Consider the following 24,662-nt stretch of genomic DNA (forward strand, 5'->3'; position numbering starts at 1 on the left):
ACTACTTTACGTGCCCCATTTCCCAGCCATTTCCGTAATATCTCCGACCTGAAAAACTCTGGAAGTTAGTTGTACATACAAAATACACGTTGTATCCACGACATCGCTCCCACGCCCCTCCCCGCGTAAAGACCAAGATCAACCTGCAAGGAACGCTGACAGCAGGAAGAAAAAAATCCCAATCCGAATTCCACGCCATAAAACCCAGGGATAGTAGCAAAAAGCCAGAAATAAGAACCAGAACCTGCAGATCAAACCCAAACCAGAAGAGTGGCCCAACCAAGCCAGCCCAAGCCGAGAGAGAGAGACAAAAACAAAACCTGCGACAGGGAAGGCGAGATAGAGAAACCCACTCAATCCCTCAACCAAGCCCTCCTCTTCTCCTCCTTCCTCTGCCTCCTCCTCTCCTTAAACTCCCTCAGCTGCGCCTTGGTCGGCTTGATGCCCGCCCTCTCCGCCTTCAGACTCCTTCCATCGTGCATATTAGCCGCCGCATCGACGTCAAAAAACGCGCGCATCTGCCGGCGCGCTTTCGCCTCGTCCGAGTGCCGCTCCGCGCCCATCTCGGGCGCCTGCCACCGCCCCGTGTGCCGGTTGAAGTAGGCCGCCGTGGCGTACGCGTCGCCGGTTACCAACGAGGAGGCAGGGGTGGTGGTGGTGGTGGCGGCTTTGAGGTTCTGCGCGTACCACGCATTTTCGTCGTAGTCGCCGTGGATGGCGGGGTTGTAGCCGCCGGCGAGGGAGGCGGGGTTGCTGAGGACGGTGCCGGTGGTGGGGTCGGTGGGAGGGGTGGTTCCGTCGGCGGCGGTGGTGGTTACTGCTGCTGGAGTGGTGGAAGTAGTGGCGGCGGCGGCTTCGGAAGAGGACGATGGCACGCGGGGGTTTTCTTTCTGCCAGACGTTGGTGAAGCGGTTGTAGAACCAATAGCTCTGGTCGTTGGGGTTCCAGTGATATTCCCAGCCGTCGTCCTCCTGCTCGGGCACGGGTTCGTCGGGGAGAGGGGGTGCCTCGTCAGGTAAGGGCTCGTCGGGAAGCGGTGGTGCTTCGTCAGGGAGTGGTTCGTTTGGGAGTGGTGGGTTTGAAGGGACGTCCCCGGCGTTGGCGTCGTCTCGGGGATGGTCTGAGGTGTCGGAGTCGGAGCATTCGCCTTCAGAGCGGGATTGGGATGGGGATGGTGAGGATTGCGAGCGGCTGGCTGGGCTGGTTTGGGATTCGGAGGTCTGGGGTGCTGTTGAGTCTTGCTGGTCGTGCTCGGTTTGGGTCTGGTTCAGCTTCTTCTGCTCCGGCTCGGGTGTCTGCGTCTTGTCGCTCGGCGCAGGTGCCGGGGCATCGGCTGGTTCGGAAGAGGAGGCCATTGTGGATGAGGACGCTTTAGATGGTGGTTTGGAGGTAAACCAGCGAGTCCAGGGAACGGTTCTCGAGGTGGATGCAGGACGCGGGTAGTATGGTTTTCCGACGGAATATCGAGGTCGGGAGATGGTATGAGAAAAATGCGGAGGTGTGAATTGGTAAGGAAATGTGATGTGGTGGTGGCTGAAGCGCGATGGTTGTCGGGGAGTCGGTGGTGTTGACGGGAGTTGTGATGGAGAAGAATCGAAGCGATTCACGGCAATGGCGCGCATCTTGCTTGACGCAGCTCGGCATTGGACGGATTTCTCCGTCGCCAGCAACAATCGGAGCTTGGCCCGTTCCGGATTCGGGGGGGGGGGGCGGAGGGTGAAAAGTGGGGCGTTTAACGGTTGTGCCTGTGCCTGTTCCTGTGAGTGAGCACTTGCTTAGCAGGTAGTGAGTGGGGACGGGATGGCTTTTGGTGGTGTGCACCTCATCAATCGACCAGATTTCATGAATTTTACAACTCCAAAAAGTACTCCTTGGACTGGGACTATATACATTTCAACCCTCTCTTCATCCTCCCTTCTGGCCAGTTTTTCGGTCTTCCAAAATAGGTTTTCGGATCCACAAACACCCGAAAGGGCCTGATCCAAAAAGTCTCGTCTTGCGGAGTCGAGGCCATCCTCTGCAACACAACAGACTCTGGAACCTTCACAGAGTTGGGACTTCATGCCACCATCGACGGAGCACCATCCTTTTTGTGCTTTCTCCTGCCCTTATGATGTGTCCGGAGCCCAACGGCCGCCGCCATAGCTGCAGATAACTACTTCCAGCCGCCCAGCGTCACATGCATGCCGCATCTGCGCTGGCGACATCCACCTCCTTGACATCCACTGCCTCACGCCATGTCGTACCAGGTCGACATGCCGCCACACTACGCGGCCTCTCTTTAGCCGGATATATAACCTTTGCCAACCTGCGACATCTGTCCTCCCACCACCACTATCCTACCCGCGCCCTCCCACCTCCGGCTCGCTCCCCGGACCTTCACCGATTCGCTCCGTCTCGGTCTCCTCATCCCCGGCCCGCCTCGCTGCCGTCGGTAGCTAAGCTGTCAGGGCTCCTCTCCCGATGAGAGCGGGACAGGCACTGTCGAATCGGAGACGCTGATTGCATGCTTCATAGTAGATTGCGTCCGCTCCCCTTCTTGAATTTTCTTGTCAGGGGCTATGCACGTCGTCATCAAAACAATCAAACTCGGGACAAACTGCCGTGTCAGCACCGGGTCAACGATGTTCGTTCGTTATGTCCGGTGTACTACCGGACGGTCTGCCTTGTATACAACTGCCGTCCGTTCTTCCTCGTGGCGCAGGGCTTCTCGTCCTCCTTGATTTGTGTGATGTGTTGTCTTCAGCTTTCCCAGCATCTCATACTTTGGAGTGGATGAGACTTGTTGATATTGATCCTCACCTAGTTCCCACCATCATCCAAGAAACCTGATGCTGAACCCACCTCCTCCATCCACCTAACAAACCTTCATCCCCATCACCTTCCTAGCCAACTCACCACCATGTCCCGACCAAAACGGAGACCAACCCTCCCCTCCACCCTCCTCCTCTTCCTATCCACCTCTTCCCTACCCTCATCCACCCTCGCCCAGGAAGAACCAGCCCTCACCACCGACTCCCTCTGCGACTGCTACCTCCTCAACACCACCAATGGCGACGGAGCCGTCGGCACCTACTTCAAGCACCACCGCTTCTTCGACTTCCGCAACCTACCCCAACACGCCGGGGTACCCTCGGTGCTCAAAGACCCGCTCTCCACCACCAACGCCCGCGCCACGAGCTCCTACTTCACCTCAGAGGAGTTCTCCAACTTCTGGATGCTCGCGCGGTGGAACAATTCCGGCGGCCCGGACGGGGAGGTCACGCGCAACGACGCGACCGTGACCATGGTCAACTCGCCCAACAATGTCTACATCGAGGCGAACACCGAGGCGGGGGCGGTGCCCACGGAGGCCAGGACGTGGTTGACGCTGCGCACGCAGAGGTTGGAAAAGTTCCAGACCGCGGCCGAGATCGAGTCGCGGTCGAATAAGTTCAAGTTTTTGTCCATCAGGATGCACGCGCGCACGGTCGGCGCGCCGGGGGCGATTACGGCGATGTTTACTTACCGGGTATGTCGTCGTGGTGAACCCCTTTTTCCTACTGAACAGCCAACATCATATCAACCAGCCGAACGGGAGACCCCTAAACCCCTAGTTCCTTAATTACCCCTGACGGCACAAACAAAAACTTGGCTAGTCACGCATACTGACAAGTCACCCAGCACTCCGACACCCTCTCCCAAGTCCAAGAATCCGACCTCGAAATCCGCACCTCCGACCCGCGCAACCAACTTCACTACACCAACCAACCCGCCTACACCAGCGCCGGCGAGCTCGTCCCGGGGGCCACGCTCAACGCGACCATGCCGCGCGGCAAGGACTGGACCGCCTGGTCCACGCACCGGATGGACTGGGTACCGGGGGAAACGGCGTGGTTCGTCGACGGCGTCGAGACGGGCCGTTTATCGTTTCAGGCGCCGCGGGACGAGTCGACCGTGATTCTGAACGCGTGGAGCGATGGCGGGGGTTGGACGGGAAATATGAGCTTGTTTGATGCCGCGTATTTGCAGGTGCAGTGGGTGGAGGTGGTGTTTAATTCGACGGATTTTGATGAGGAGGGGTTGGAAGACGATGAAGAAGAGGAGAAGAATAATAAAACGACGGGGAAGGTGAAGAGGTGGTGGCGTGGTGGGAAGAATAAGTGGAAGAGGGAGGAGGAGGGGGAGGAGGAGAGAGGGTGTAAGAGGGTGTGCAGCATCGACGAGACGCCCGAGTTGGGTAGGCCGGTGTTGTTGTGGGAAGCCACCGAGTCAGCTGCGCCGGCGGCTCGGCGGATAGAAGGCGTGACGGCGTGGGTGCCGAGGGTGATGGTGTTGGGGATGGTACTGGTCTTGACGGGGTTGGTGGGTTGGTGATGAGTTTGAGCTTACTCTTGGGTTTTTGGTTGTGTGTTGGTATATTGGGTTCTTGTGATGCCATGGTTTCTCCTCCCTCTCTATCATCCGGGCCTCTGACAAAGCTTTCCCCCTGGGTACGATACCCGACCAGAGAATGGAACCTGGAAGGGAGGGTTTGTCTTGTTTATCCGCATACAGATGGCACTGGAAAAGTTTGGGACCAGGATAGGAGGATGTATTTTGCTACGCTTTGATGTATGTGAACATACCGATGCTTGGATGCTTGATTTGGAACGGAACAAGGAAAACAAAAACCGGGAACGAGTAAGATTGCTATTTGGAAGTCAGGTTCGAATAAATCAAGAGAAAAAGTTCAACAACATGAGCTATGGTGAGGTCAACGGACTCTCCGGTATTTTCGTCACCATTAACGGACTCGTGATGTGTCACTCCTTTTCTTCAACTCTGAATGTGATCACCTATGTAAGTCCCTCCTCAGATGACATCCGACACTGCATCAGGTGTGTTGGTATGTTAGGTTTTCGTGATACTATGCTTTCTCCTCGTTCTTTACCCTGTGCACCCCTAACAGAGGTCTTCCCTGGCTACGATACCTAACCTGAGGATGGAACCTGGAAGGCAGGCAGGGGCCAGCGAACATTACAGCAGCAAGGCAGCCTCACGATCTTCTGTAACCTGATATGACAGTCGTCATCACTGCTCGCAGGGACCAGCTTTTCTCGGAAGCCCAGAAGCTGTTGTCCTGTGGTGCCTGATTGCGAGACGCCCCGAGCTGGGAGGGGGATGTTGGATCATATCATGGAGACACCTAAATATGGATGAGCGTTGTGCGATTTGAGCATGAGTCTGAGCCACTTTCTTCTGTCAGATTCAGCTGAAACGGAACTTGCCATCAAACGACTTCTCAGAACATTGAGACCTCACTCGAGGCCACATATCAGCTTATTCAGGACACCTTGACCATGACCGAGAGACAATTGTGATGCGGTCCCCCATAGTGGTTCATGGCCATACCCGAGGATGGTGTAATCGCGGAAACCTAACCACCATAATAACGATGAAGGCTCGAAGTCGACCTGAGTCCATGGAACTCATCAGCAGCTGTAGGAAAGTGGTATTCCGGAAAGAATGGACTTGTTGGTGATCGGAGGTCAGGCACCAAGTACCTGGCCGACCTGAGTGTTGAACCATGGCAAAAGAGTTCCTCGCTCCCCCAGGTGTGGCCATCTACAGCCGCATCATGAGGAGATCTGGAAGCTCCTCCGAAGTCCTCGTGCGAGAGTCCGGCGAGGCTGATACGGGCTAACGCCACAAACCCATAGAGCTCAGGCACAGAACTGTCATTGGGCACCTGGACACGCCTGAGTGTGAACTCATCATCTTTCCTCCGTCATCTCATATAACTTCAGCCCTAATAGTGTCTTCCTGCCGTCTAGAATTATTGCTTTCCTTCTGGCCAGTAGAGGTTACTCAATGCGAAGCTATCATCCCCGAATGGTACAAGCCCCTGAACAATGAGGTGACATGGTAAGGCTCTATTTCAAAGCGTCAGGCTTCAAACCCAGCCATGGACGAAACAATTGCCTTAAGAGGAAATTTCGATGTGGTTTTTTTCTCACATGGGTTTCGGCATGGAACCTGAGCAGACGCACTCCTGGAAGTTGAAGACTTGCAGCCTGCCTCCGTGATATCGGCCTAGCATCAGGTTTCAAACACATGACTCCGAAACATTCTCAGCCTCTGGATGTTTTTTGTTGGCGTCAGTGTTGGAAGAGACATAACTGAGGTACGTACCTAATGCTGTATTAAGTCCACTGCCCATCTCTCGCTCAGGCATCAAGCTCTTGATCTTTCGGTTCCCTGTGCTTCAAGTGGTGTTTTCAATCCTTTCAGGCCAGGGAGCCTTCAACATCGCTCCGCCATTCCGCCTCGTGTAGCAACCGTCTTTCTTTCATTTATCATTCACTTTGGTTGACAAGAGCCGAGTACAATGCCCCGAAAATTTTATGGAGCGCCTACCATGGATGGAGATCCCGGAGAGGGCGGGGATGAAGCCGAGATCAGGGCTGTCTTGAATGAAATCGAAAACAATGATGACGGTAATCAGACCGTCATTCTTGCAGTCGTGGCGCCGAAGGATAAGGGGCCTTTGGAACAGATTGTCAAGAGGAAGAGGCGTGAAGGAAGCCTCCGTACGTTGAGACACGGGTACCTCCACTTGTTTTGCCTTAGTTACGATTGATTTTGCTGACCAGCACGTATAATTCTCTTTAACATAGAAGGCGAAGTCATCGTTACAACCAAGGCCCAACTTCAAGACCAAATCGAGTGGTCTTGCTCAGTGCCTGTACGGAAGCTCTATCTGATCGCCAGTATAAAAGTCCGCTCGATCAGATTCGACATCCCTGATCTTGTCAAGCAAGTATTTATCTATCCTTGCGGCAAGGACTTCGTTAAACAGGAGGGCGCACTCTGGATTTTATCTGACTCAACCTTCTGCGGGATACCCTTCCACAGATGGATCTCTGGGAATCAAGTGGATCTCCCCTGGGGGCACCGAATCACCTACGCACAGGGCTGCACTGTCGACGCCAGGATTCTCCGGAACATGACTTCGGATGACCTCCGGACTCGCCGGCGATCCAATGATTCTGACAGGCGGGGCGCCGAACTCATGCGCATGCTCGATGAAGTATTCGGTGAGCGTGGCAACGGTCCATCACCAACATCTGACGGAGCCAAAGCCGGCCCCCAGCAAACCCAACTGCAGACGTTCAATGGCCTCGTTGCCGAGGCCCTCAGGGCGGGATACAACGATGATAACGCCTCTATATCTGTGTCGCTCCGTAACAGCGGTATATACTTCCAAGGGTATCTCGGCTTCGGCTGGCTGCTCAGATCTGCATTCAACTTTCCGTGACCGGCAACATCGTGAATTCCCATTCATTTTTGGACCTCTCGGCGGCCGCGTTCTATTACTTTGTCTCCTGGGAAAAGGTGATGGAGTATCTGAAATGGAGGTTGCGGCAGATTTGGGAGAGAGTCAAGGATACGTTTCTTTGGCTTTGGGAGAGGTTCCGCTCCTGGGTAGGCAGTACTGCAGCGTACTATGGACTCTCTCTGTATTGATACGGAGTGCATCTGGGGATCTTAGGTCCATCGGTTTCGGCATGCAGAAGGGTCTGTTGTCATGTTCGGCCTCATACGGATGGGACGGCGTTGGATTTGTTTGGGATATGGAGACAAGGAGACATATTCGGCTGTGCGCTGAAGGTGGCAATATTAGGTATCCAACTTTTGGATACTCGTCCTATTTGATCTGGGAACGGACGGACAAACCAGAGACGAACATTGTTGTTAGGAAACCCTGTTCGAATGAATCAAGTCTACGTTCAACAACACATCGTCAAGTCTACTAGCCTCATGCCAATATTGTCGTCTCTGTGGGTGACCTCCTAGGGTGTCTACTCGACATGCATGTCCAAACGCCACTCCCTCATGCCAACCTACTCGATGTATCCACCTCCTCCAGAGTCAACCCGACAATACATCAGGCACCTCCTCCCTGAGGTACCAGCGCCATGATGTTTCTCCAGACTCTCTTGTCATCAACATAAGCCAAATGGCGGAGGACCTACCTAGCCAGGTACCTTTTCCTCATATTACCAACCCTGGCCAACCGCGACCTTTGTTCCACAACGAGCAACGCAAACATACAGCCAACACAATACTTAGGAGGCAACAGACCTGAATGTGTTTGCTGCTCCAGTTTGTTTGAGTGGAAAACAAGTAATTAGTATTTCAGCCCCCCCTCCTCCTTCGCAAACACGCAAAGGCAAAAAAGAAGAAAGCCAAACTAACTACCCGGCAGCAGTACATACTCCGTACCAAGCCCGCCCTAAACCACCCAAAACAATACAAAAGCGACGATCGAAGAATCCCATTGATCCGATCCGATCCAAGTGCAGTACAGTCCACGATCTATGTCCAGACCCGTGAGGTATCTAGGTCCATGATGTAGGTGGACGGAAAGCCTACTCTAAAAGCCAGAACTTATGGCCCTTCTTCAATCCGATATGCCCTGCATGCCCATGCTCATGCCATGCCCGTCTGTTGACGACGCGCCAATGCACTCCTGATCTTCCCGAACACCCCAACCACGCCAAAACCCCATCGCAATCCATGACGTTATGCATGCATAGGTACAAACGCATGTAAATCCTCAGTGTTGAACCTTGCACCCCCGTTCCCCAACGAATGAACGACATTAAACCCTCTGATCCGCAAAATCCAACACCTCGCAATCGTCCTCGAAGAACCCGTCCTCCCCGTTATCCACCACCGCCCCGCGTCTCCTACGCGTCGTCACCACGATCTGCGCCTCCTCCCCGCCATCGTCGGTCCGCAGCAGGATGCGCTCCATGGCCGACGCCGGCAGCGCCCGCGACGCGTCGAGCGGCAGGTTGATGTCGTCGTCGTCCTCTCCCAGGTGCATCGCGCCGCCGAGGTCGAGGCGGGTGGTGGGGATGGGTTGGCCGAAGGCCCAGGGGTCGGTCGATTCGGAGAGGGAAAAATAGGACGGCGGTAATGATGCTTGCGCCAGAGGGATGGTGGTGGTGCCGGTGGTGTCATCTCCGACGGGGGTAGGAATAACCGGTTCAGGGGTGTCGGGGCTGGGTGTGGTCGCCCGCTTCTTAGAGGAGCCTTTCTTTCGGCGGGGGGTTGGTGATTCTGAAGCAGGCTGGAGGTTTTCGTCGAGGGATACCCCAGCCATTAAAGCAGCGATATCCGGTTCCTGCTGAGGCTGTTGAGGCAGTGGCGGCTGGAACTGGGGCTGAGTGAACTCGTACAACGCAACGCGTCTGTCCGTGTGGAATGGCTGATACGGCGCGCACGACTCAATCTCAGCCTGGGGGATGGACGATTCGGCCACGTCGTGGCCCATCCAGGGCCGCGGCTTGGGCTGGTTCAGAACCATGGTATTGTTCGCCGCATCGAGGTCCGTGAAATCAAGATATTTATCCATCTCAAGCATGTGCTTGACCAGCGGCGAAATGACATCGTCTGGCAAGAGAGGGAGCTGGAAGTCGGTGTACCTGGACAGCCGAGGCGCCCTCTTGTCGGTGCCCGACGACGTCCGCCGGTTCTTAACCGGGAACGTCCTGACCAAACCGCCGCCCAGCACGAAGAGGGCATGACCCCGCCGGCCTGAAACCCAGATCACGCAGGACCGCTCAGGGAGCATTCCCGAAGAAGGGAGAGACACACGGTTCTCTCCGTTATTCCGGAGCTGGCTGATGGCGTTGCCCGTCTTGCCCAGCGACTGGCTGATGCTGGCCGCGAGGACCTTGCCGCCCTGTGCGGCATACTCTCCTAGTCCACCGCCCGACGGCGGCGACGTGTTGGAGTTGCTCCTGCGTTGGCGGGTAATCAGCGGACGCGCCACCTCGCGAACCGAGCTCAGGGCGGTGGACGCCAACGACACAGCGCTAGTCGGCGTGTCGGGAGCGGCCGCAGACTTTGCCTCCTGGGCCCTGCGACGCCGCGGAGGCGGCCACGTAAAAGCGCTGGAAGGCAGGTCCAACAGATGCACCGTGCCGCGCTCCGTGACCATGGCCAACCGCTCGCCGTGAGGGCGGGTCCAGGCGACGTCGACGATGCGCGCCACCGTCATCCGCGAGAACTGGGCGATCTGGCGCACCTTCGGCCCGTTCGACGGTGCGCTGGTAGCCTGGAGCGGCGACGACTTGGTGTACTGAATGCGCATCAGGTCCCACACCGTCTGCACGTCGCCCTTGGTGCTGGCGGTGAATAGCGAAAGACCTGACGGCGAGAAGGACAGGAAGCTGCACCCGTTGGGCGGCGCAAAGGTCCCGACAGGATGAGGGTTCGCCGAAGATCCCAACGTCTCGACGTCCAAGACGGAGACCAATCCGGGATCCTTGGCCACGGGTTGGACGACGGCGCCGTGGGTTGGGGGGAACTGACCTCCATCCGGGTTACCCCAACCCTGCGGCGGCAGACCCGGCGACCGAGGTTGCTGGGTGGTGGTCTGGGGTTGCGGATTCCAGTAGTTGTTCCAAGCCTGCAAGCCTTGCTTGCCAACCCACTTTGCGCCCTGGATGAGTTCCTGGGTCGCGTCGCGCATGATCTTGTTCATCACACTCTCAGAGACAGGGAGATCCAGCTCCAAGTTCACGGGCGGCAGCTGCGGCGGCGTCAGGGAGCTCAAACCCGGGGCCCGACCAAAGGCAGGCACGGGAACCACAGCCCGCAGAGAGATCTGAGACGACGGAGCCGCCGGGCAGTAGGCGATCCATCGGCTGGCAAGGCTAACAATGGCAACTTGCGGACGAGGACGCTGAGGCCCAGGAGAGCGGCTCCGCTCTGGGTCCGCCGCAGCCTCTCCTCTAGGAGGCTGCTGAAGCGTGGTCCAGAGCTTGCCATGGCAGCGGAAGTGAAGCGGGTTCTCGGCAGTCGGCGGTGCCTGCCGGTACACCCAACATTCACCAGTGATTCCCGACGACACCACAATGGTTCCACCGTCGGCATGAATGTGGAATGCGCCGGTCGGCGGAGGAGCCTGGAAGCCGGGGCTTGCAACAGGCGACTTGACAGGAATCTTGGGCGCCTCGAGGAGCACGCTCACGTGGCGGCCGGTCTTGAGCGAGAATACCTCGACGGTGGTCTGGTAAGACTCGATGACGCCAGTCGCACGGTTGGCGCCGCCCCTGACGGAGGGTTCTGGGCTGGCGTTGATGCCCTCAGACCTCTCGGCAGAGACGGCATCGTAGTCGCCCTCGACATGCACTTCCGGCGTGGGCGGCGGAATGTTGGGGCCGTGGATAACGACGGCCACCAGCGGGAATAGGTCCGAATTCTCGACCGTCCACGGCAGAACCTTGGCATGGTACACGCCGCCGCGCAGGCCCTTCAAACCCGCAACCCTCTCGAGGCCCCGCCTTCCAGCTGAGTACACCTCGAGACCACCCTCGTATCCAGCCAGAACGACCGTGTCCTTTCCCGGCACAAGGCTGAATCCATCCTGAGGAGGCAGAGTGTCGAAGCCGACATGATAGCCCCTCTCGCCGGCCTTGAGGCCAGTCTGGCGCTGCAAGTCGATGTCGAGCGCCGCGGCGCCGTAAAAGTGCGGCTGCGGATGATGCGGAAGCGGAGGGTTCGAAGCGGCGCGGGTTTGGCCATAGTGCATCGAGCTCCTTCTAGCGGCGGCGGCGGCAGCTAGCGGGAGATGTGCGTCCGGGGGCGAGTAGTGCTCGCCCATGTGGAAACTGATCGGCCGGCGGCCCGGGACCGGCGGTGAGGCGGACGGGGGATGGTAAGGGCCGGTGGGTCTAGGAGACGACCAGCCGGAACGGATAGCGATGCCCCGTGAGTCCTCGTACGAGGACGGTGCCGTGGGCGGTGACTCCCCCGTCAGGCTAATGAGGTTGCTCGGCGACCCAGCCATACCGGCGGTGAGACCCCTGGCCCATTCCCTTGTGCTCGGCGAGTTGCTAGCGACCGAAGCCGACGAGACGGCATCCAGCAACGGAGTCGCGATAGGATTCTCGTTGGACGACAGGCTCGAGGGCTTTATCTCGGGCGACACGACGGGGGACGACGCGACGGAGTCTTTTGGGGTCGGCGCGTTTCTGCGACGCGGTCTGGTCAGCTTCACGGGGTCCGGAAAAGCAAATGCGCGATGCGCGAGGCTGTCGATTCAAGGGAAAAACTAACGAGTCGAACTTGGCACCATGTTTCTCTATCGCAGCGATCACGCTGCCGCCTTCCTTGCCATTCTTCCGGTGCTTCCGAGGGCCTGTTGGGGAGCAGCGGGTGGTCAGTAACGGCTGAGGAATGCGGGGAGGGAGAGGGGCTGCTATGCCGAGCGCCCTGCAAATGACGCAACGTGCCTGGCATGAAGGACGACTGGCGAGCGCCTGGTCAAGCGGGAGTAGGAGTGTTGGAACCCCCAGCGCAAAGTCCAGGATGAAGACAAAGTAGCCCAAGTAAACTCCAACCCAAACACAAGCTGTCGAGCGACGGATAGGGGTGTTGATGTCGCGCTGGTGGTGGGTGACGGCGGTTGGACGTGTGTGACACAGAGATCGGAGCTAGGTCGGCAGACGGAGGGGCGATATGCAGGCGGCAAGGGGAATGCCGATGCGATGCGATATGATGCGTCGTCTATGTGTCGTGATTCTACCGGGAACAAAGGAACGGGAAAGTCGTGGAAGATAGATAGGACGAGAGCGCCGGGCCTATCCTATGTCAAGGAGTCGCGAGAGAAGAGTCTATCAGGGCGGAGGAATGTCAAGGAGGAAACGAACAACGCCGGGTATTATGCAGAGTGAGGAGAGTAGATAGAAGAAAGAGAAGAAGAAGCAGGAAGCGCGAGGAGGGTTAGATTACAGGAGGTATGGAGTAATATGGTGCTTTATTATCGAAGGTGTAGTAGTACCTAGGTAAGGTAGGTAATATGAGTGGAAGAGCCTTGGATTATGAGACGAGAGAGTGCAAGTGTACTGGTATGAAGCAGTATGACGCTGGATGTGGTTGAAGTAGAAGCTGTGTTGGTTCTGTGTCAAGTGGAAGTTTGGGGAAGGTTCAGGTTCAAGTTGGTTGTTTGTTGGTCATGGATGAGGACTGATGGATGGATGACGGGGCGGATGACTGTTCGGAGCCCCGGCTGCCCGCTGTCCGCTGGATGCTGGCTGTTGAGAGCTGGAGGCGGCCTGGCGTGGCCCTGACTGATTCCAGATGCCGAATGACGGCGCTCTCCTGGCCAGGTTGATGGCCGAGTCGGGGCGGGGCGGGGCTGGCTGCAGGGCGCACACCCCCCCAACCGGGAGGGGGTTCTGCAAGACGCGGGTCGTCGAGGGGCTCCACGGACCACCGGGGCCTGCGTCAACCACGGTCCACCTGATTCGCTGAGAAGGGATTAACGTTGTGATTAGCGCACCTTCCCCCGGACTGACAGCGCTGCAAGCAACACAAACGGAAGGGGGATCCACAGGCCGCCGATTTCCCGTCCCCGTCGACCTTATCGGTAAGTATCGGTAGGTACCTGACGGTGTTCCTATCGGAACTCCGTATCAGTGATGGTGCTGGATGCGGGGCTGATTGTGCAGGAACTGGAACATGCTGGACAAACGATTGTAATGATCCTGTGATGATATCCGATGGGCCGGTACACCGGGCGGTTAAATGATGATGAGGCAGATGGCCTGGCGGAATGATAAGGCTCATCTCATTTGGATCCAGCACGTGTGCCGGGCTGATGATCTCGCTAAGTCAGGTATTGTATGTAACTGTGTAACGTTGCGTAATCCCCCCTTTCTCCGACTCTGCGGGACTTGGCTACGTCATTCCCGTCTCCTTGGGAATTCCCCATCCTTGATTCTTTGGAATCCCAATGAATGACATGGCCGCTGGAAGAAGAACGGAGTTGAGACCTTGACGAAGTACGTACCACCTCAGCCAGAGATTTACCCCAAGTAGATTCCAGGTTGATGACGATGAGGGAATTGCTCCGTTTCCATCACGTCCTGCATGGTCTTGGCATCGTCTCGCCGGATGACGGGAGTCGGGGGAACAAGCCGCACAGCTCACACCTCATTCGGTCAGTGGTCCCCCGCACTCCAACAAACCAACACAGCACGTCATCTCTCCATGCTCTTTGGCTGAGACACCAGCTGGGAACTTGCTGGGTGCCTTGAAACTCAACCCTGCTGAATGATGTGTGAAAGGCCGCTTGTGAGTTCGACCGTCTTCCATCGTTGGCCAGAACCATGTAAGTATAGGGCAGCGCAATGTGTTCCGTAAAGGAGGCATACCAAGCCGGGACATCAAGCCCCTTTTGTGACCCGCCAACAAAGACCAACCGCAGAGACGTGACCGAGACCACATGACAAGGCACGGGCAAACGGAACGAATCACACCAGCGTTGTACCTATCCTGCCTGTCCTGAGGCACTTACGCTCTTGGACAGAATTACCCATCCTCCAAAGGAAGAAACCCCTGTGAAAATAGTTCGTTCAAGCCTGCAAATAAACCCTCCAAAACACCCACCTCCACGGCCTCGACATATTCTCCCTCCTCACCCTCCCGTGCCCGGCCCACGAAACCACGCTATCCGGCACCTCCTCGTCCCTCATCCGGTACGCCACCGCCCCAAACGCCATAAACTCGGCCTCGTTCATCGCGACAATCCCCTTCTCCACGCTCCCCGGATCCTCCGAAAAATGCCCCGGGAACACCTTGACCACGCGGTGCTTGCGCGCCGACACGTCGCGCCACATTTGGCGGCGTAGTTTTTGGATCTCTGGGGTTGGAACATTATGTAAGTTGGGTAAGGGGGTGGAAAGGAAATGAGTGAAAAGAAGAAAAATCTCACCTGCCCTACCAACCGCCTTCTCCCCCCCCATCATCACCGTCGCGTCCTCCCTGAACATGCCGACCCACTCGGCGTCACGGGCAGGGTCGTCGGATACTTCGAAAAAGTGACGTATAAACTGCTTGACCGATGTGTCGAAGGGCACGTTGGTCGGAACCCACGGTTCGTAGCCCGACAGTCCGCCTGGGATGGCACCCGCTGCTGCTGCTGTCATTGCTGGGCTTGTGGCGGTTGTTCTTTCATCTGCGCTAGAGGGGGCTGTTGATGGGGATGGGGATCGGGACGATTGTTGGTGTCGTTTTGATGGAGCCTTCGATTGGTTGCCATCTTGGCTCGAGCCTGGGCCCGTTGATGCTGCTGTCGTGGGTGTGCTTTGAGATTTGCCGATGACGTCTTGCTTGGTGAGGCTGTTGAGGTGTCGCTGCGTTTCCCCCGGACTCGCCTGCTTGCTGCTCGAGGACATGGTTGGAGTTGATTCTGTAGAGTTCGAATCAATTGTCTGCCCTAAGGTGGGTAATTTGTGCCGGTAGTGATGTGTTTTGAGCTTTTCACCCTTATCGCGTTGATGTTGAGGATCAAGGGGAGGTCGGAATGGCCAAAGAGGGGTCCTTGGATTTGTGTGATGTAAGTGGTTGGAACTGTGTAACGTGAATTCTTGGAAGCTGCTTGCTAGACTCGGCCTCTCGTCCTCAGTCTGGCAATACCTAGGTGTCTGAGGTCGGGGGACGAGCAAATTACCTGTAGGTAGGTAGACCGAGAGATAGGATAGGTCCTCTGTGCTGTCCGGGTTCATCCCAAGTCTGCATCTTAACTCTCAACCCTGACGTCCGGGCACCCTGTTCAAAACCACACGTTCCAAGACTTCAACCTTCACGGCAGCGACGCCCCCTCCTTCCACGCAACTCCATGCCCTGCCCACGTCTCGACCATGGTTGGTATCTCTTCGTCGTTGGTGAAAGTGGCCACTGCTCCCACCGCCACAAACTCCGAAACATGGATCACAGGCCCGGCGGCGGCGTTGTTATCGCTGTTCCCAGTAGTGCCGGTGTTCCTCAACACGTTGCCTGGCTGCGGCGGATGCCTCCCAGGGAACACCTGAAAAACACTATGTGCGCGCTTGAGGATGCCGTCCCACTGTCCCGGCGGAGTCGACGGATTTCTAGACAACAGCAACAACAGGATGAGTCAATACTTGACCTAATCAACGAGCCCTAAGATCTCACGACGCAGGGGAACCCAACTCAACCGACACGCCCATCGCGGCATGCGGCCCGATAATCACCGTCGCGGTCTCCCGAAACATGCCCGCCCATATGGCGTCCTTTCCCGGGTCCGGGTCGTCCGTGAGCATGAAGAAGTGGCAGATGAAGTCCTTGAGTGACGGCTCGCAGGTCCCGTCCTTGGGATACCGCGGGTCGTAGCGCGGCACGCCCCTGCGGACGGAGACGACGGCGTCGCTGTCGACGACCTGAACTCGTGTAGGCCCGGTGGGACGGCTCAGCATGCATAAGGGGCCCCGGGTTGGCGCGGGCGGGCGACATGGTGAGGGAGCTCGTGATGAGGGAGAGCGGTGCGGAACTCCAGACCGAGATGTAGAGGTGGCTATGGCTGTTGCTGTGGCCGTGGCAGTCGCGGTACCCGTCGTAGAAGTGGCTGTGGCAGTAGCTGTTGCTGTGGCTGTCTCAAAACCATGAGCGGTGGCAGTGGCTTTGGCGTCATCGATGCCCGTGGCTGTAACTTTGGCAGTAGCTCTATGTGCTGATGTCTCATCATCCGTTGCTGTGCTCTCTCTTGCCTCGGCCCATTCCTCAGTTTCTTCTGATTTCGTTGACTCAGTATCGTCTTCTTTGGTTTCCTTCGCGGGTTTCGAATCATCTGTAGATGGTGTGGCATCCCTGGTCTCGCTTTCGGCCTCGCTTTGCTCGTCTCTATCGGTAGCATCATCATCATCGTCAGCCTGCTGCTGGGGTTTCCCTGTGGCTGTCGCTCGAGCTGTTGCCTCGATTCCCTGAGCTTTAGCTGTCGCAGATGCCCTGTCTATGCCTTCGGCGGTGGCTGTGGCTGTGGTTAAACGTTCTTCGTCTTGGTTGTCATCAGTTGTCACGGCCGATGCTTTGTCGTCTGCCTCGTCTGCGGGTAATGGCTCAGGCCCTTGACCAAGCTGTTGTGTCTCTTGGTCGCCAGGCTGGGGCATGAGAGGTTGTTGGCTGTCGGTGGACATGGTTATATGGGAATGGATCAACCAGAGGGAATTGATAAAGATGAAAGGCAGCAGAGTGATGGGTTGGTCAATGGATTGTTACATCAATCCTATCTATATGTACAGCAACGAAGAAGTAGCTGTTGAATATGAGTCTGTGACTGGCCTGGCCTGGTTAAAGCACTTCGTGTTTTGGTCCATTCATTGAAATCAGCAATGTAGCCATCCCTTGAGGAGTTCAAACAGCCAACATATTCCAGAGGGCTGAGCCATTACCACCCTGCCTCCCTAGCCTACCTAGATCTCCAACTCCTATATATCACAAGTTAAGCGTCTTACCCCTCCTCGGCCGGTTATTTTCCCGTGCATACTCTTGCCCAGCTGCGTACATCAGCAGTCCATGTCCATATTCCAAACCTACCAACTGTGTTACATAGATGTAGGGTGGATGGCAACCCAACTCGGGCTGAAACACTACACCACGGATAAGAGTGCGTGGCTGATGAGGGAACTGGCCTTGAAATCGCCTGCGGGATCCGACAGTCTGGTACTTGCGGCAGACCATCCACAATAATGACGTGATCGGGAGGTAATCACAGAAGGCCTGACGCCTGCAGACAAAACTTCAGACAAGTAATGAGAATGGTAGCACCCACGCTTGAGAAGAGAGCAGCAAACCCAGCCCATCCCATTTTCCTGCCCAAACGCCAGTGCTATGGTGATATACATCCATGTGGTGTTTTGTTGTACATATCGCTCAACCCCGTTGACCATCGCCGGGTGAGCTTGACGGTTCATCCTCGACGACAACCCTCTCGGTCTCCGACCATCTCATGAGACCATCAACTGCCGGTCTCTCTCGACGCAAATGCCGGTCGACATCCATCCATCAACTGGATATCAAGATCCCCATCAGCAAATCCAGCTGACCTATTCCCCCCATCCCCTACCCCTCCAAAGCCCAGCCTCCTTCGTTTCCTTCGCACCCCACCACACATCAAGACGAAACCTGTTTTTCCAACAACTCCTTCGCCTCATTCACCTTTGTCGCCAAGTACGGACTCCCGCCACGATCCGGATGATTCAGAAGCATCAGCGTACGATGGGCCTTGCGGACCTTTTCGCGGGTGAGGTTGCTCTCGCTGCAGCAAAACCATCGTCAGAACTTTGGCCTCATCCATAACTCCACCTCATAGAAGAGCACACACGCTCGCGCGGGCGCGCGCGCGCGCGCGCGAGAGAGAGAGAGAGAGAGAGAGAGAGAGAGAGAGAGCGGGGGTTTGGGACGAGAAGAGCAGGACACATACTTCAACGACAAAATCAACGCCGCCTCGCGCTTCGTCATTTTCGGCTCGAACCCTCCCTTGTAAAACGCCTTGCCGAGCGCGCCCGTGCCGCCGCGCGAGCGCCGCCAGGCTACGAGGCCTGCGCGACCCTACAAATGTGTCCTGGTCAGCGTCATGATTCTTCGTTCAAACTCCGTGCCCTCCTCGGGTCCTAGCTTGTCCTTGGGAGGTTGTGTTCATCGCGGGGATAGGGAACCCGCAAAACGGCTGGACAGGGAGGGTCATGGCGGAGCCGAAGGTTGGGATTCGGCACGTACAAGAAAAGCAGCAACGGCGACGCCGGTGCCGATGGCGATTGCTGAGGCCATGCTTATGGAGGAGGACGGTTTGGGGTGAGACTGGTGTTGGTTGGAGGGGGAGGGAGGAGGAGGCGGGGCTGACGACGGTTTGGAGTGTTCGGAAGCCAGGTTGGTGACTTGCTCGTGAAGTAGTTGGATTTGTTGTTTGTGGGGTTCGTCGTCGTCGGAGAGGTGTCGATCGGCGTTGGTGTTGATGGAGGACAAAAAATGGGGACCCGCTTGGCCAGATTCCGGAAGATGGAGATGGGACGGACGGATGTGGATGGAACTTTTTTTCTTCTGACTGCGGGACCTTGCGACATGGACCGCCGCACGGCGGGATTTGCCGCCGGCTGCCGATCGGAACCGGCGCGGTGGATGGTGGCGTTACAGGCGTTACGTTACGGTATGCCGTGGTGCGGGACTTGGGAAAATGGTCGAGGAGACGCACTCGGTGGCGTCGATGGCATTTGCATCTTATTTATGTGGCATCAATTTAAGAAATGTTACACAGGCCCTGGAAAATAAATAAAAACTACAACTAGCATATCCTCATGTCGTCATCGTCGTCGAGTGAGTGGTATCCAAGCTCCTCCCAGCACATCCCGTCCATTACCGTACGTTACACAAGCCGCAGGGAAATCCCGTCATAAACCAAGCACCAACCTGGACCCCAATTCCTTTCCTCCTCCCCATCTCACCATTATTTCCTGCCTCGCCTCCTCCCAATTTCCTTCACTATCCCCTCATCGGCCCGACCCAATATACGCCCTCCCCGGCAGCGCCAACCCGGCCTCGACGGCCGCCAGCGCCTTCCGCTCAAGCTCCTCCAACCTATGCTTCTCCCTCTCATCGTTCGCGTCGCCGCTGACCGTGTTGCTCGAGCCGACGCGGCCCGCCCAGTTCCCGGCGCCGCCGCGGCCGCCCAACCGGCCCCCGCTGCCCGTGCGCGGCTTCGCCGTGTACCCCATCGCCGCAGCCATGGTGGCCGCCGGGTCCTTGCTCGAGCTGCCCGTCAGCGTGCTGCTGATGGCGCTGGCGAAGGACTTGCCGCTCTTGTTGGACTTGGTGCTGCTCCGGCTGGACCGGCTGGAGCGCGAGCTGCTGCGCTTGCTGCGGGTCGCGGACTCGTCGTTTTCTGAGGATGCTGGTGGTGGGGATGGCGGAGGAGGGACGAAGTTGCCTGCCCCGCCGCGCCCGCCGATGCGGCTCGTGCGCGCGGTAGCGGTGGCGAAGATGGTCTGGCTCGTGTTGCCGGCTTCTTCTTCGGTGGGGATGAGGTTGCCTGCGCCGCCGCGGCCGGCACGAGCGAACGTTTGAGGTGCGTTGGTGTCGTTGTTGTTGTCTGCTGCCGGAGGGGAGGGTGGCGCGATGAAGTTGCCTGCTCCGCCGCGGCCGCCGAGTCTGCTGGTGCGAGGGGCGATGGTGATGTTGGTTGGGCTGACAGGGCTTGTTGGGCTGGCGCCGGCCTCGTCTCCTGCCGCCGGAGGTGAAGGAGGAGGAACGTTGACGATGTTCCCTGCTCCGCCCCGGCCGGCGCGCGCTATGGTCTGAGTGGTGCTGGGGGTTTGGATGCGGAGGACGTCCTCGCCGACTGTCTGGGCTTCAATGTCCTGCTTCAGGGGTTAGATTGATGAACTCTGGTCACCTTGGAGGGTGGAGGAACATGAGATAATGGAATGAAGTGAATTCTTGAGTGTTCCTGGCTAAGCTAGCTAACTTGCTGGCGGCCAGGGAGGCAGTGAGAGGTAGGTATGGTATGGAGTAGTAGATGGACAGGTAAGTCAGTTCATTGTAGAGAGGTCAACAACCTTCGATGCCACCGCCTTCTCGTGTTCCTCAACCTCCCTCTTGCTCCAGAAGTTGCCGGCGCCGCCGCGGCCTACCCTGCGGAAGATGTCCGTCATGATGGCTGAGAGATAGTATGTATAGGTAGGTAAGGTATGTAGGAGTATAGTCAAGTAGGTATGTAGTCGATGTCAAACCTTCAGGAAGCCGTTCCTGAATCCGATGCAGTGGATTTGGTGGCTCTCGGCCAGACAAAGTGGAATGGAGAGTTAGGTGGTTGCTGTGTCCACTCTCTTTGGGAGATCCCACGCCCTTTCTCAGGGGGTGGATTTTGTCTTTTAAACAAATCCCTCTCACACCAGCAAAACCACTCCAAGGCCGCAACTATTGAATGCGCAATCGCATGCAATCGCGGTGAGGTGAGTCTTCGAGCGGAATCTGTCGATCCTGTTTCGCCGCCCATTTGCCCATTTGCCCATCCCCATAACCTTATCACCAAACCCCCAAACCTGCCTTATCGCGTGTGTAATGCGTTTATTTTGGCTTTGCCCCCGGACAAGTCAAGGATTTCCGCAAAGGCAAGAAGACCCCAGCCCCAGCCCACAGTCTCGGTACCTGAGCTATTTCCAGCCCTTTCCGCCCCCCTCAGCCTCACCATTGGAACCATTCAAATATTTTTGCACCAGCCCACGCTCGCACCATTTCCATCCCAGGCACCTCTGCAAGACACCTCTCGGGGTGGTTTTGCGGGTTGTGAGTAGAGGAGCCCCAATCCACGGAATGGGGACCCTGATCCAAGCTTGTGGTCCTCCCGCTCGGCACTTCCTCCCGCCCGACCAACAACACTAACTAACAGCGATCCACAGCCGGCCGAGGTCAGCAAAAGGTCCGTCCCCAAAAATGCTACCCCGCGCGGGCCCGATAAGCGGCCATCCATCTCCAAAGCGGGGGGGTTTCCGGCAATAGAAGAAGTACATGTAGGATGGTTGGTGATGGATGGTGGTGGCGACGGCTGTATGGCCCGAACCTGTCGATCTATCTGTTCGCCATCAAAGTATCAAAGGGGACCTGCTTGATCGTCGCCGTCGGCGGGATTTGGGTCCATGTGAAAGAGGAAAAAGAGCTTGCTGACGTGCTGCAGCTCCGAGCAGTTGGTTTCAGAGCAATTTGCACTGCTCGTTGCATCCCCGGCTTCCATTGCCTCCTGCCCGCCGTGTCTCTCATGTAGGTACCAACATTGCCGTCGGCGTTTTAATTTATTTTATGGAGCTCACTCTTCTTTCTTGGACGCAACGGATGAGCTTCCAGTCAGCAGATAGATGATCAGTTTCTTAGCTTCCGCTGCGTTTCTTTAACAGTGTCCATAGTCAAGGGCCTCGCGGCGGGGAAACAAGGGACCTGGGGCTGGATGCAGCGACCGACTGACGATTCTTGACGATTTTCCTCCAGGCACCCAGGTCAGGTAGGCGACTATATTCAAGGGGTTACGACAGTTTGGGGTTGGAGGCCAGGCTCCGACTAAAGTGTGACCTGCAGCATCTTGCTGCAGGTGTGTGCCTCGTTGCATTGAAGTATTGCTCGGCATGGGGAGCAGCAGCTTGACAACTCTCCCACTTCAAGCCAGAGGCAGGGTCTGATACCCGAACTGCGGGTTTCTTGGGGGACTTTTTCAGTCTCGAACACGTGGTCTCCTCTCAGTCCCTGCTGTATCAGTTGGACGCATGAATCCGAGAGTGTTGCTGCGTCCGCCTTGAAGAACAGGATCGCCTTGGCTGCCGTCCCGGGGCAGGTTACGATCCTGGTCCCTGGCGAGGTTATGGGAATCCAAAATGTGGTTCCTGACAACGGTCTGGAACACATCCAACACGCTCGGACGGAGCACCCAGTCCGTCCGTCTTGGAAAGCCTGTTTAAAAAAAAAGCCTACCGAACCGTTCCCGTGTGCATGTCCAGACTGCGGCCCTCGTTGGAGACTGAGGGGAAAAGAAGAGCACCTTGGCCAGGCACAACACAACTCCATGCGTGTGAGACGGAACCGCTCAATCATGCGGGGCGTCCATTCACCATCAAGCAAAGAAGCATCTCAACCAACAGTCTTGCTCTATTAAAGAATCGGGGCATTTCAATGGCCCTACTTCCCCTCGCAGCTCTCGCCTCACTGAAGACAAGAGCGAAAGCGATCAGGTGTTGCGTGCTTTGGCATGATTTGCCATGATTGGTGGTGCGTGCTGTTTCCAAGGAACAAACCCGCTGTAGGGGACCGGAGGTTTTGTGGGGTGAGCTGCGCCTTTGAATCGTTATCTTCTTTTTCTGGCATGGCGTTTCGAGAGCTGGGAGCTGTGTGTATGTACATTGGTACATGCCCTGAGCCCAGCATCTGAGGGCATATTGAAGGCTCAATTGGGTTCATATCTGTTTCCTTTTTGTGGTTCCGGTGGTGGTTCAACCCCGGATCTGAACGAGTTTCACAGAACTCCCGGTGTCAGATCAGTATGAATGTTCCCCCGAGACCCCATTTTCCCATACAAAAAGCCGTCCGTACAATGTCCGACGGAGGCAGAGCCGTCTTCCGAACTTTGTGTTCCGTACCGTAGTTACCAACTCCGTACCGGATGCTCCGAGAAGCACAGTGCCCAGAAACTTGGACAGACCCGATGGACCTGGCATTCCAGAACCTTCAACCGATGCGGAACAAAGAACTGCCCGGACAGAACGACCATGGCAAGGATAATTACTAAACGGCCCCATGGGGATGTTCCGAGAGCGGCGATCCTCCGCATACCTACAGAAACCTTGGAAACGTGGAGATTGTCCACTCCGTGGATGGAGATGGGAGTGGAACTCGCTTGTGTGAAAGCCACTTGACTGGAGATGGAAGATGCTTGCCGTGAGTCAGCTGTGGGGGAAAGCCCCAAGCCGTACCGCCATGGCGATGATGGCATCGCCCGGGCTGGGGTTCATGACCGCGCCTCGTGACCTTGGTCTTGGCCTCGAGGCACCTGACTGTCCTGGCTGCTGGATTTCTCGCAGTGCAGCAGGTTTCCTTGTGTTGCAGCATCACGGGTTCGCCAGGTCGCTTTCCCCTTTGTGGACTCGTCTGCCCTGCTTTTCTTGCGTATACGTAGTGAAGTACTCTGTACCGTTGCATTTTCATCAGGTTCCTTGAGCTGGTGTGTGGGCTCTGTGAGATTGTGAGGTGGTGTGTTGTGTGGGCATCCATCGCAGCCTGATTGACGATTGCCATGATTGCCATCGTGGACAAAAAGAGAGACGCCGATGGCGCGTAATTTCAACACCGTCCAGTCAGATTACGACACCGTGTTGGCTCGCCCAGTTGACGTGTTGAAGCTGAGGTGAGCCTCACCCAGAGGCTGAAGGACAGATGGCCTGGCCGCAGTCCTCCACGAGACCCTCCGTTGTTCTGCGCAGGTCAATCCATCGGTGACGGCTGAGGCAGTCGAGCAATCACGGTCGTTGATAAATAATTATCCTCCAATCTAGGTTCCTGAGTTGTCAGGCAAGCTGATCAATCTTGTCACTTGCATCATTCGGAAGGTGAGGTGATTGCCGTTACGCGGTGCGGTCTGTAAGGTACCGTACGGAACTTGCCCCACCCGTCTTCCGTGACCTGCTCCATCCAATCACGAGGTGCTCTGCCAAAGACGTACCCCTCCCCTTTCCCCTTGGAGTGCCCTGACCCAGCATTCCACCTCCCCGAGATATGGGAAACCTCTCCTAGATTGCGCTTGTCGTTCTCTGGATGCTCTGTGGGAGGCCTTCCAGGAAAGGCAGCGACGGAGAGTGGACTTGAGTGAAACAAATGCGGTCCTTTTGAATCCAGGTCCCACCGAATGAACGTGAATGAACCCTGAATGTCTTTCTACTTTCGAGAGCCTTCTCAACTTTTTTTTTCTCTCTCGGCTGACCTACCTGACCTGGCCTGACGTGTACTGGACCTGATTTGCATCTTTTTGGGATTCCTGGTCTCGTCCCAACCGACACGCGCCCTCTTACAGGCAGCCCTGACACATCGTGACCCGCAGCTCCATTCCTCTTGTTGGGGCCGTGGCCCAGCCCAGCTCCGGCTTTCTTTGATTCACGCCCTCTCCCGATCAAGCGGCGCAGCCACTCACACTTCAGGTCGTCTGGCCCTGGGAACTTTTTTTTGCTCTTTCAACAAAATTTCCTGGATGCTGCCTGTCAATTGCCTCTATTCTTCTCTCCTCCCTCTACTTCAAGATATTCTTGCCTCGTCTGCTCGGAGCGGTGGTTAGAACAAGAGTCACCCCTTTAGGA

At 56.7% G+C, this 24,662-nt stretch overlaps 10 protein-coding genes across 10 annotated transcripts; 3 read left to right on the forward strand and 7 right to left on the reverse strand.

The window, feature by feature from the left end:
- Positions 1–353: 353 nt before the first annotated feature.
- Positions 354–1,355, reverse strand: VTJ04DRAFT_441 (uncharacterized protein; the record flags this gene model as incomplete). Its single annotated transcript, XM_069362416.1, has 1 exon — positions 354–1,355. One exon carries the CDS (start codon positions 1,353–1,355, stop codon positions 354–356), a length of 1,002 nt encoding a protein of 333 aa, XP_069223051.1.
- Positions 1,356–2,902: 1,547 nt separating this feature from the next.
- VTJ04DRAFT_442 (uncharacterized protein) lies at positions 2,903–4,356 on the forward strand (the record flags this gene model as incomplete). Its single annotated transcript, XM_069362427.1, has 2 exons — positions 2,903–3,511; positions 3,664–4,356. The coding sequence occupies 2 exons, from the start codon at positions 2,903–2,905 to the stop codon at positions 4,354–4,356; spliced, it is 1,302 nt and encodes a 433-aa protein (XP_069223052.1).
- Positions 4,357–6,349: 1,993 nt separating this feature from the next.
- VTJ04DRAFT_443 (uncharacterized protein) lies at positions 6,350–7,279 on the forward strand (the record flags this gene model as incomplete). Its single annotated transcript, XM_069362437.1, has 2 exons — positions 6,350–6,551; positions 6,639–7,279. 2 exons carry the CDS (start codon positions 6,350–6,352, stop codon positions 7,277–7,279), a joined length of 843 nt encoding a protein of 280 aa, XP_069223053.1.
- A 940-nt stretch (positions 7,280–8,219) lies between these two features.
- VTJ04DRAFT_444 (uncharacterized protein) lies at positions 8,220–8,573 on the reverse strand (the record flags this gene model as incomplete). The annotated part of the gene is made up of 2 exons (XM_069362448.1): positions 8,220–8,340; positions 8,398–8,573. The coding sequence occupies 2 exons, from the start codon at positions 8,571–8,573 to the stop codon at positions 8,220–8,222; spliced, it is 297 nt and encodes a 98-aa protein (XP_069223054.1).
- A 53-nt stretch (positions 8,574–8,626) lies between these two features.
- VTJ04DRAFT_445 (uncharacterized protein) lies at positions 8,627–12,279 on the reverse strand (the record flags this gene model as incomplete). The annotated part of the gene is made up of 3 exons (XM_069362459.1): positions 8,627–12,011; positions 12,097–12,178; positions 12,273–12,279. 3 exons carry the CDS (start codon positions 12,277–12,279, stop codon positions 8,627–8,629), a joined length of 3,474 nt encoding a protein of 1,157 aa, XP_069223055.1.
- Positions 12,280–14,396: 2,117 nt separating this feature from the next.
- Positions 14,397–14,969, reverse strand: VTJ04DRAFT_446 (uncharacterized protein; the record flags this gene model as incomplete). Its single annotated transcript, XM_069362470.1, has 2 exons — positions 14,397–14,683; positions 14,756–14,969. 2 exons carry the CDS (start codon positions 14,967–14,969, stop codon positions 14,397–14,399), a joined length of 501 nt encoding a protein of 166 aa, XP_069223056.1.
- A 656-nt stretch (positions 14,970–15,625) lies between these two features.
- On the reverse strand, positions 15,626–16,976 carry VTJ04DRAFT_447 (uncharacterized protein; the record flags this gene model as incomplete). Its single annotated transcript, XM_069362481.1, has 2 exons — positions 15,626–15,914; positions 15,979–16,976. 2 exons carry the CDS (start codon positions 16,974–16,976, stop codon positions 15,626–15,628), a joined length of 1,287 nt encoding a protein of 428 aa, XP_069223057.1.
- Positions 16,977–17,591: 615 nt separating this feature from the next.
- On the forward strand, positions 17,592–17,792 carry VTJ04DRAFT_448 (uncharacterized protein; the record flags this gene model as incomplete). The annotated part of the gene is made up of 1 exon (XM_069362492.1): positions 17,592–17,792. One exon carries the CDS (start codon positions 17,592–17,594, stop codon positions 17,790–17,792), a length of 201 nt encoding a protein of 66 aa, XP_069223058.1.
- Positions 17,793–17,952: 160 nt separating this feature from the next.
- Positions 17,953–18,609, reverse strand: VTJ04DRAFT_449 (uncharacterized protein; the record flags this gene model as incomplete). The annotated part of the gene is made up of 3 exons (XM_069362503.1): positions 17,953–18,097; positions 18,263–18,390; positions 18,559–18,609. 3 exons carry the CDS (start codon positions 18,607–18,609, stop codon positions 17,953–17,955), a joined length of 324 nt encoding a protein of 107 aa, XP_069223059.1.
- Positions 18,610–19,325: 716 nt separating this feature from the next.
- On the reverse strand, positions 19,326–20,486 carry VTJ04DRAFT_450 (uncharacterized protein; the record flags this gene model as incomplete). Its single annotated transcript, XM_069362515.1, has 2 exons — positions 19,326–20,192; positions 20,391–20,486. 2 exons carry the CDS (start codon positions 20,484–20,486, stop codon positions 19,326–19,328), a joined length of 963 nt encoding a protein of 320 aa, XP_069223060.1.
- Positions 20,487–24,662: the final 4,176 nt, after the last annotated feature.

The sequence above is a fragment of the Mycothermus thermophilus genome (genome assembly GCF_041956435.1).
Source record: "Mycothermus thermophilus strain CBS 625.91 unplaced genomic scaffold VTJ04scaffold_1, whole genome shotgun sequence".
NCBI classification, from domain to species: Eukaryota; Fungi; Ascomycota; class Sordariomycetes; order Sordariales; family Chaetomiaceae; genus Mycothermus; species Mycothermus thermophilus.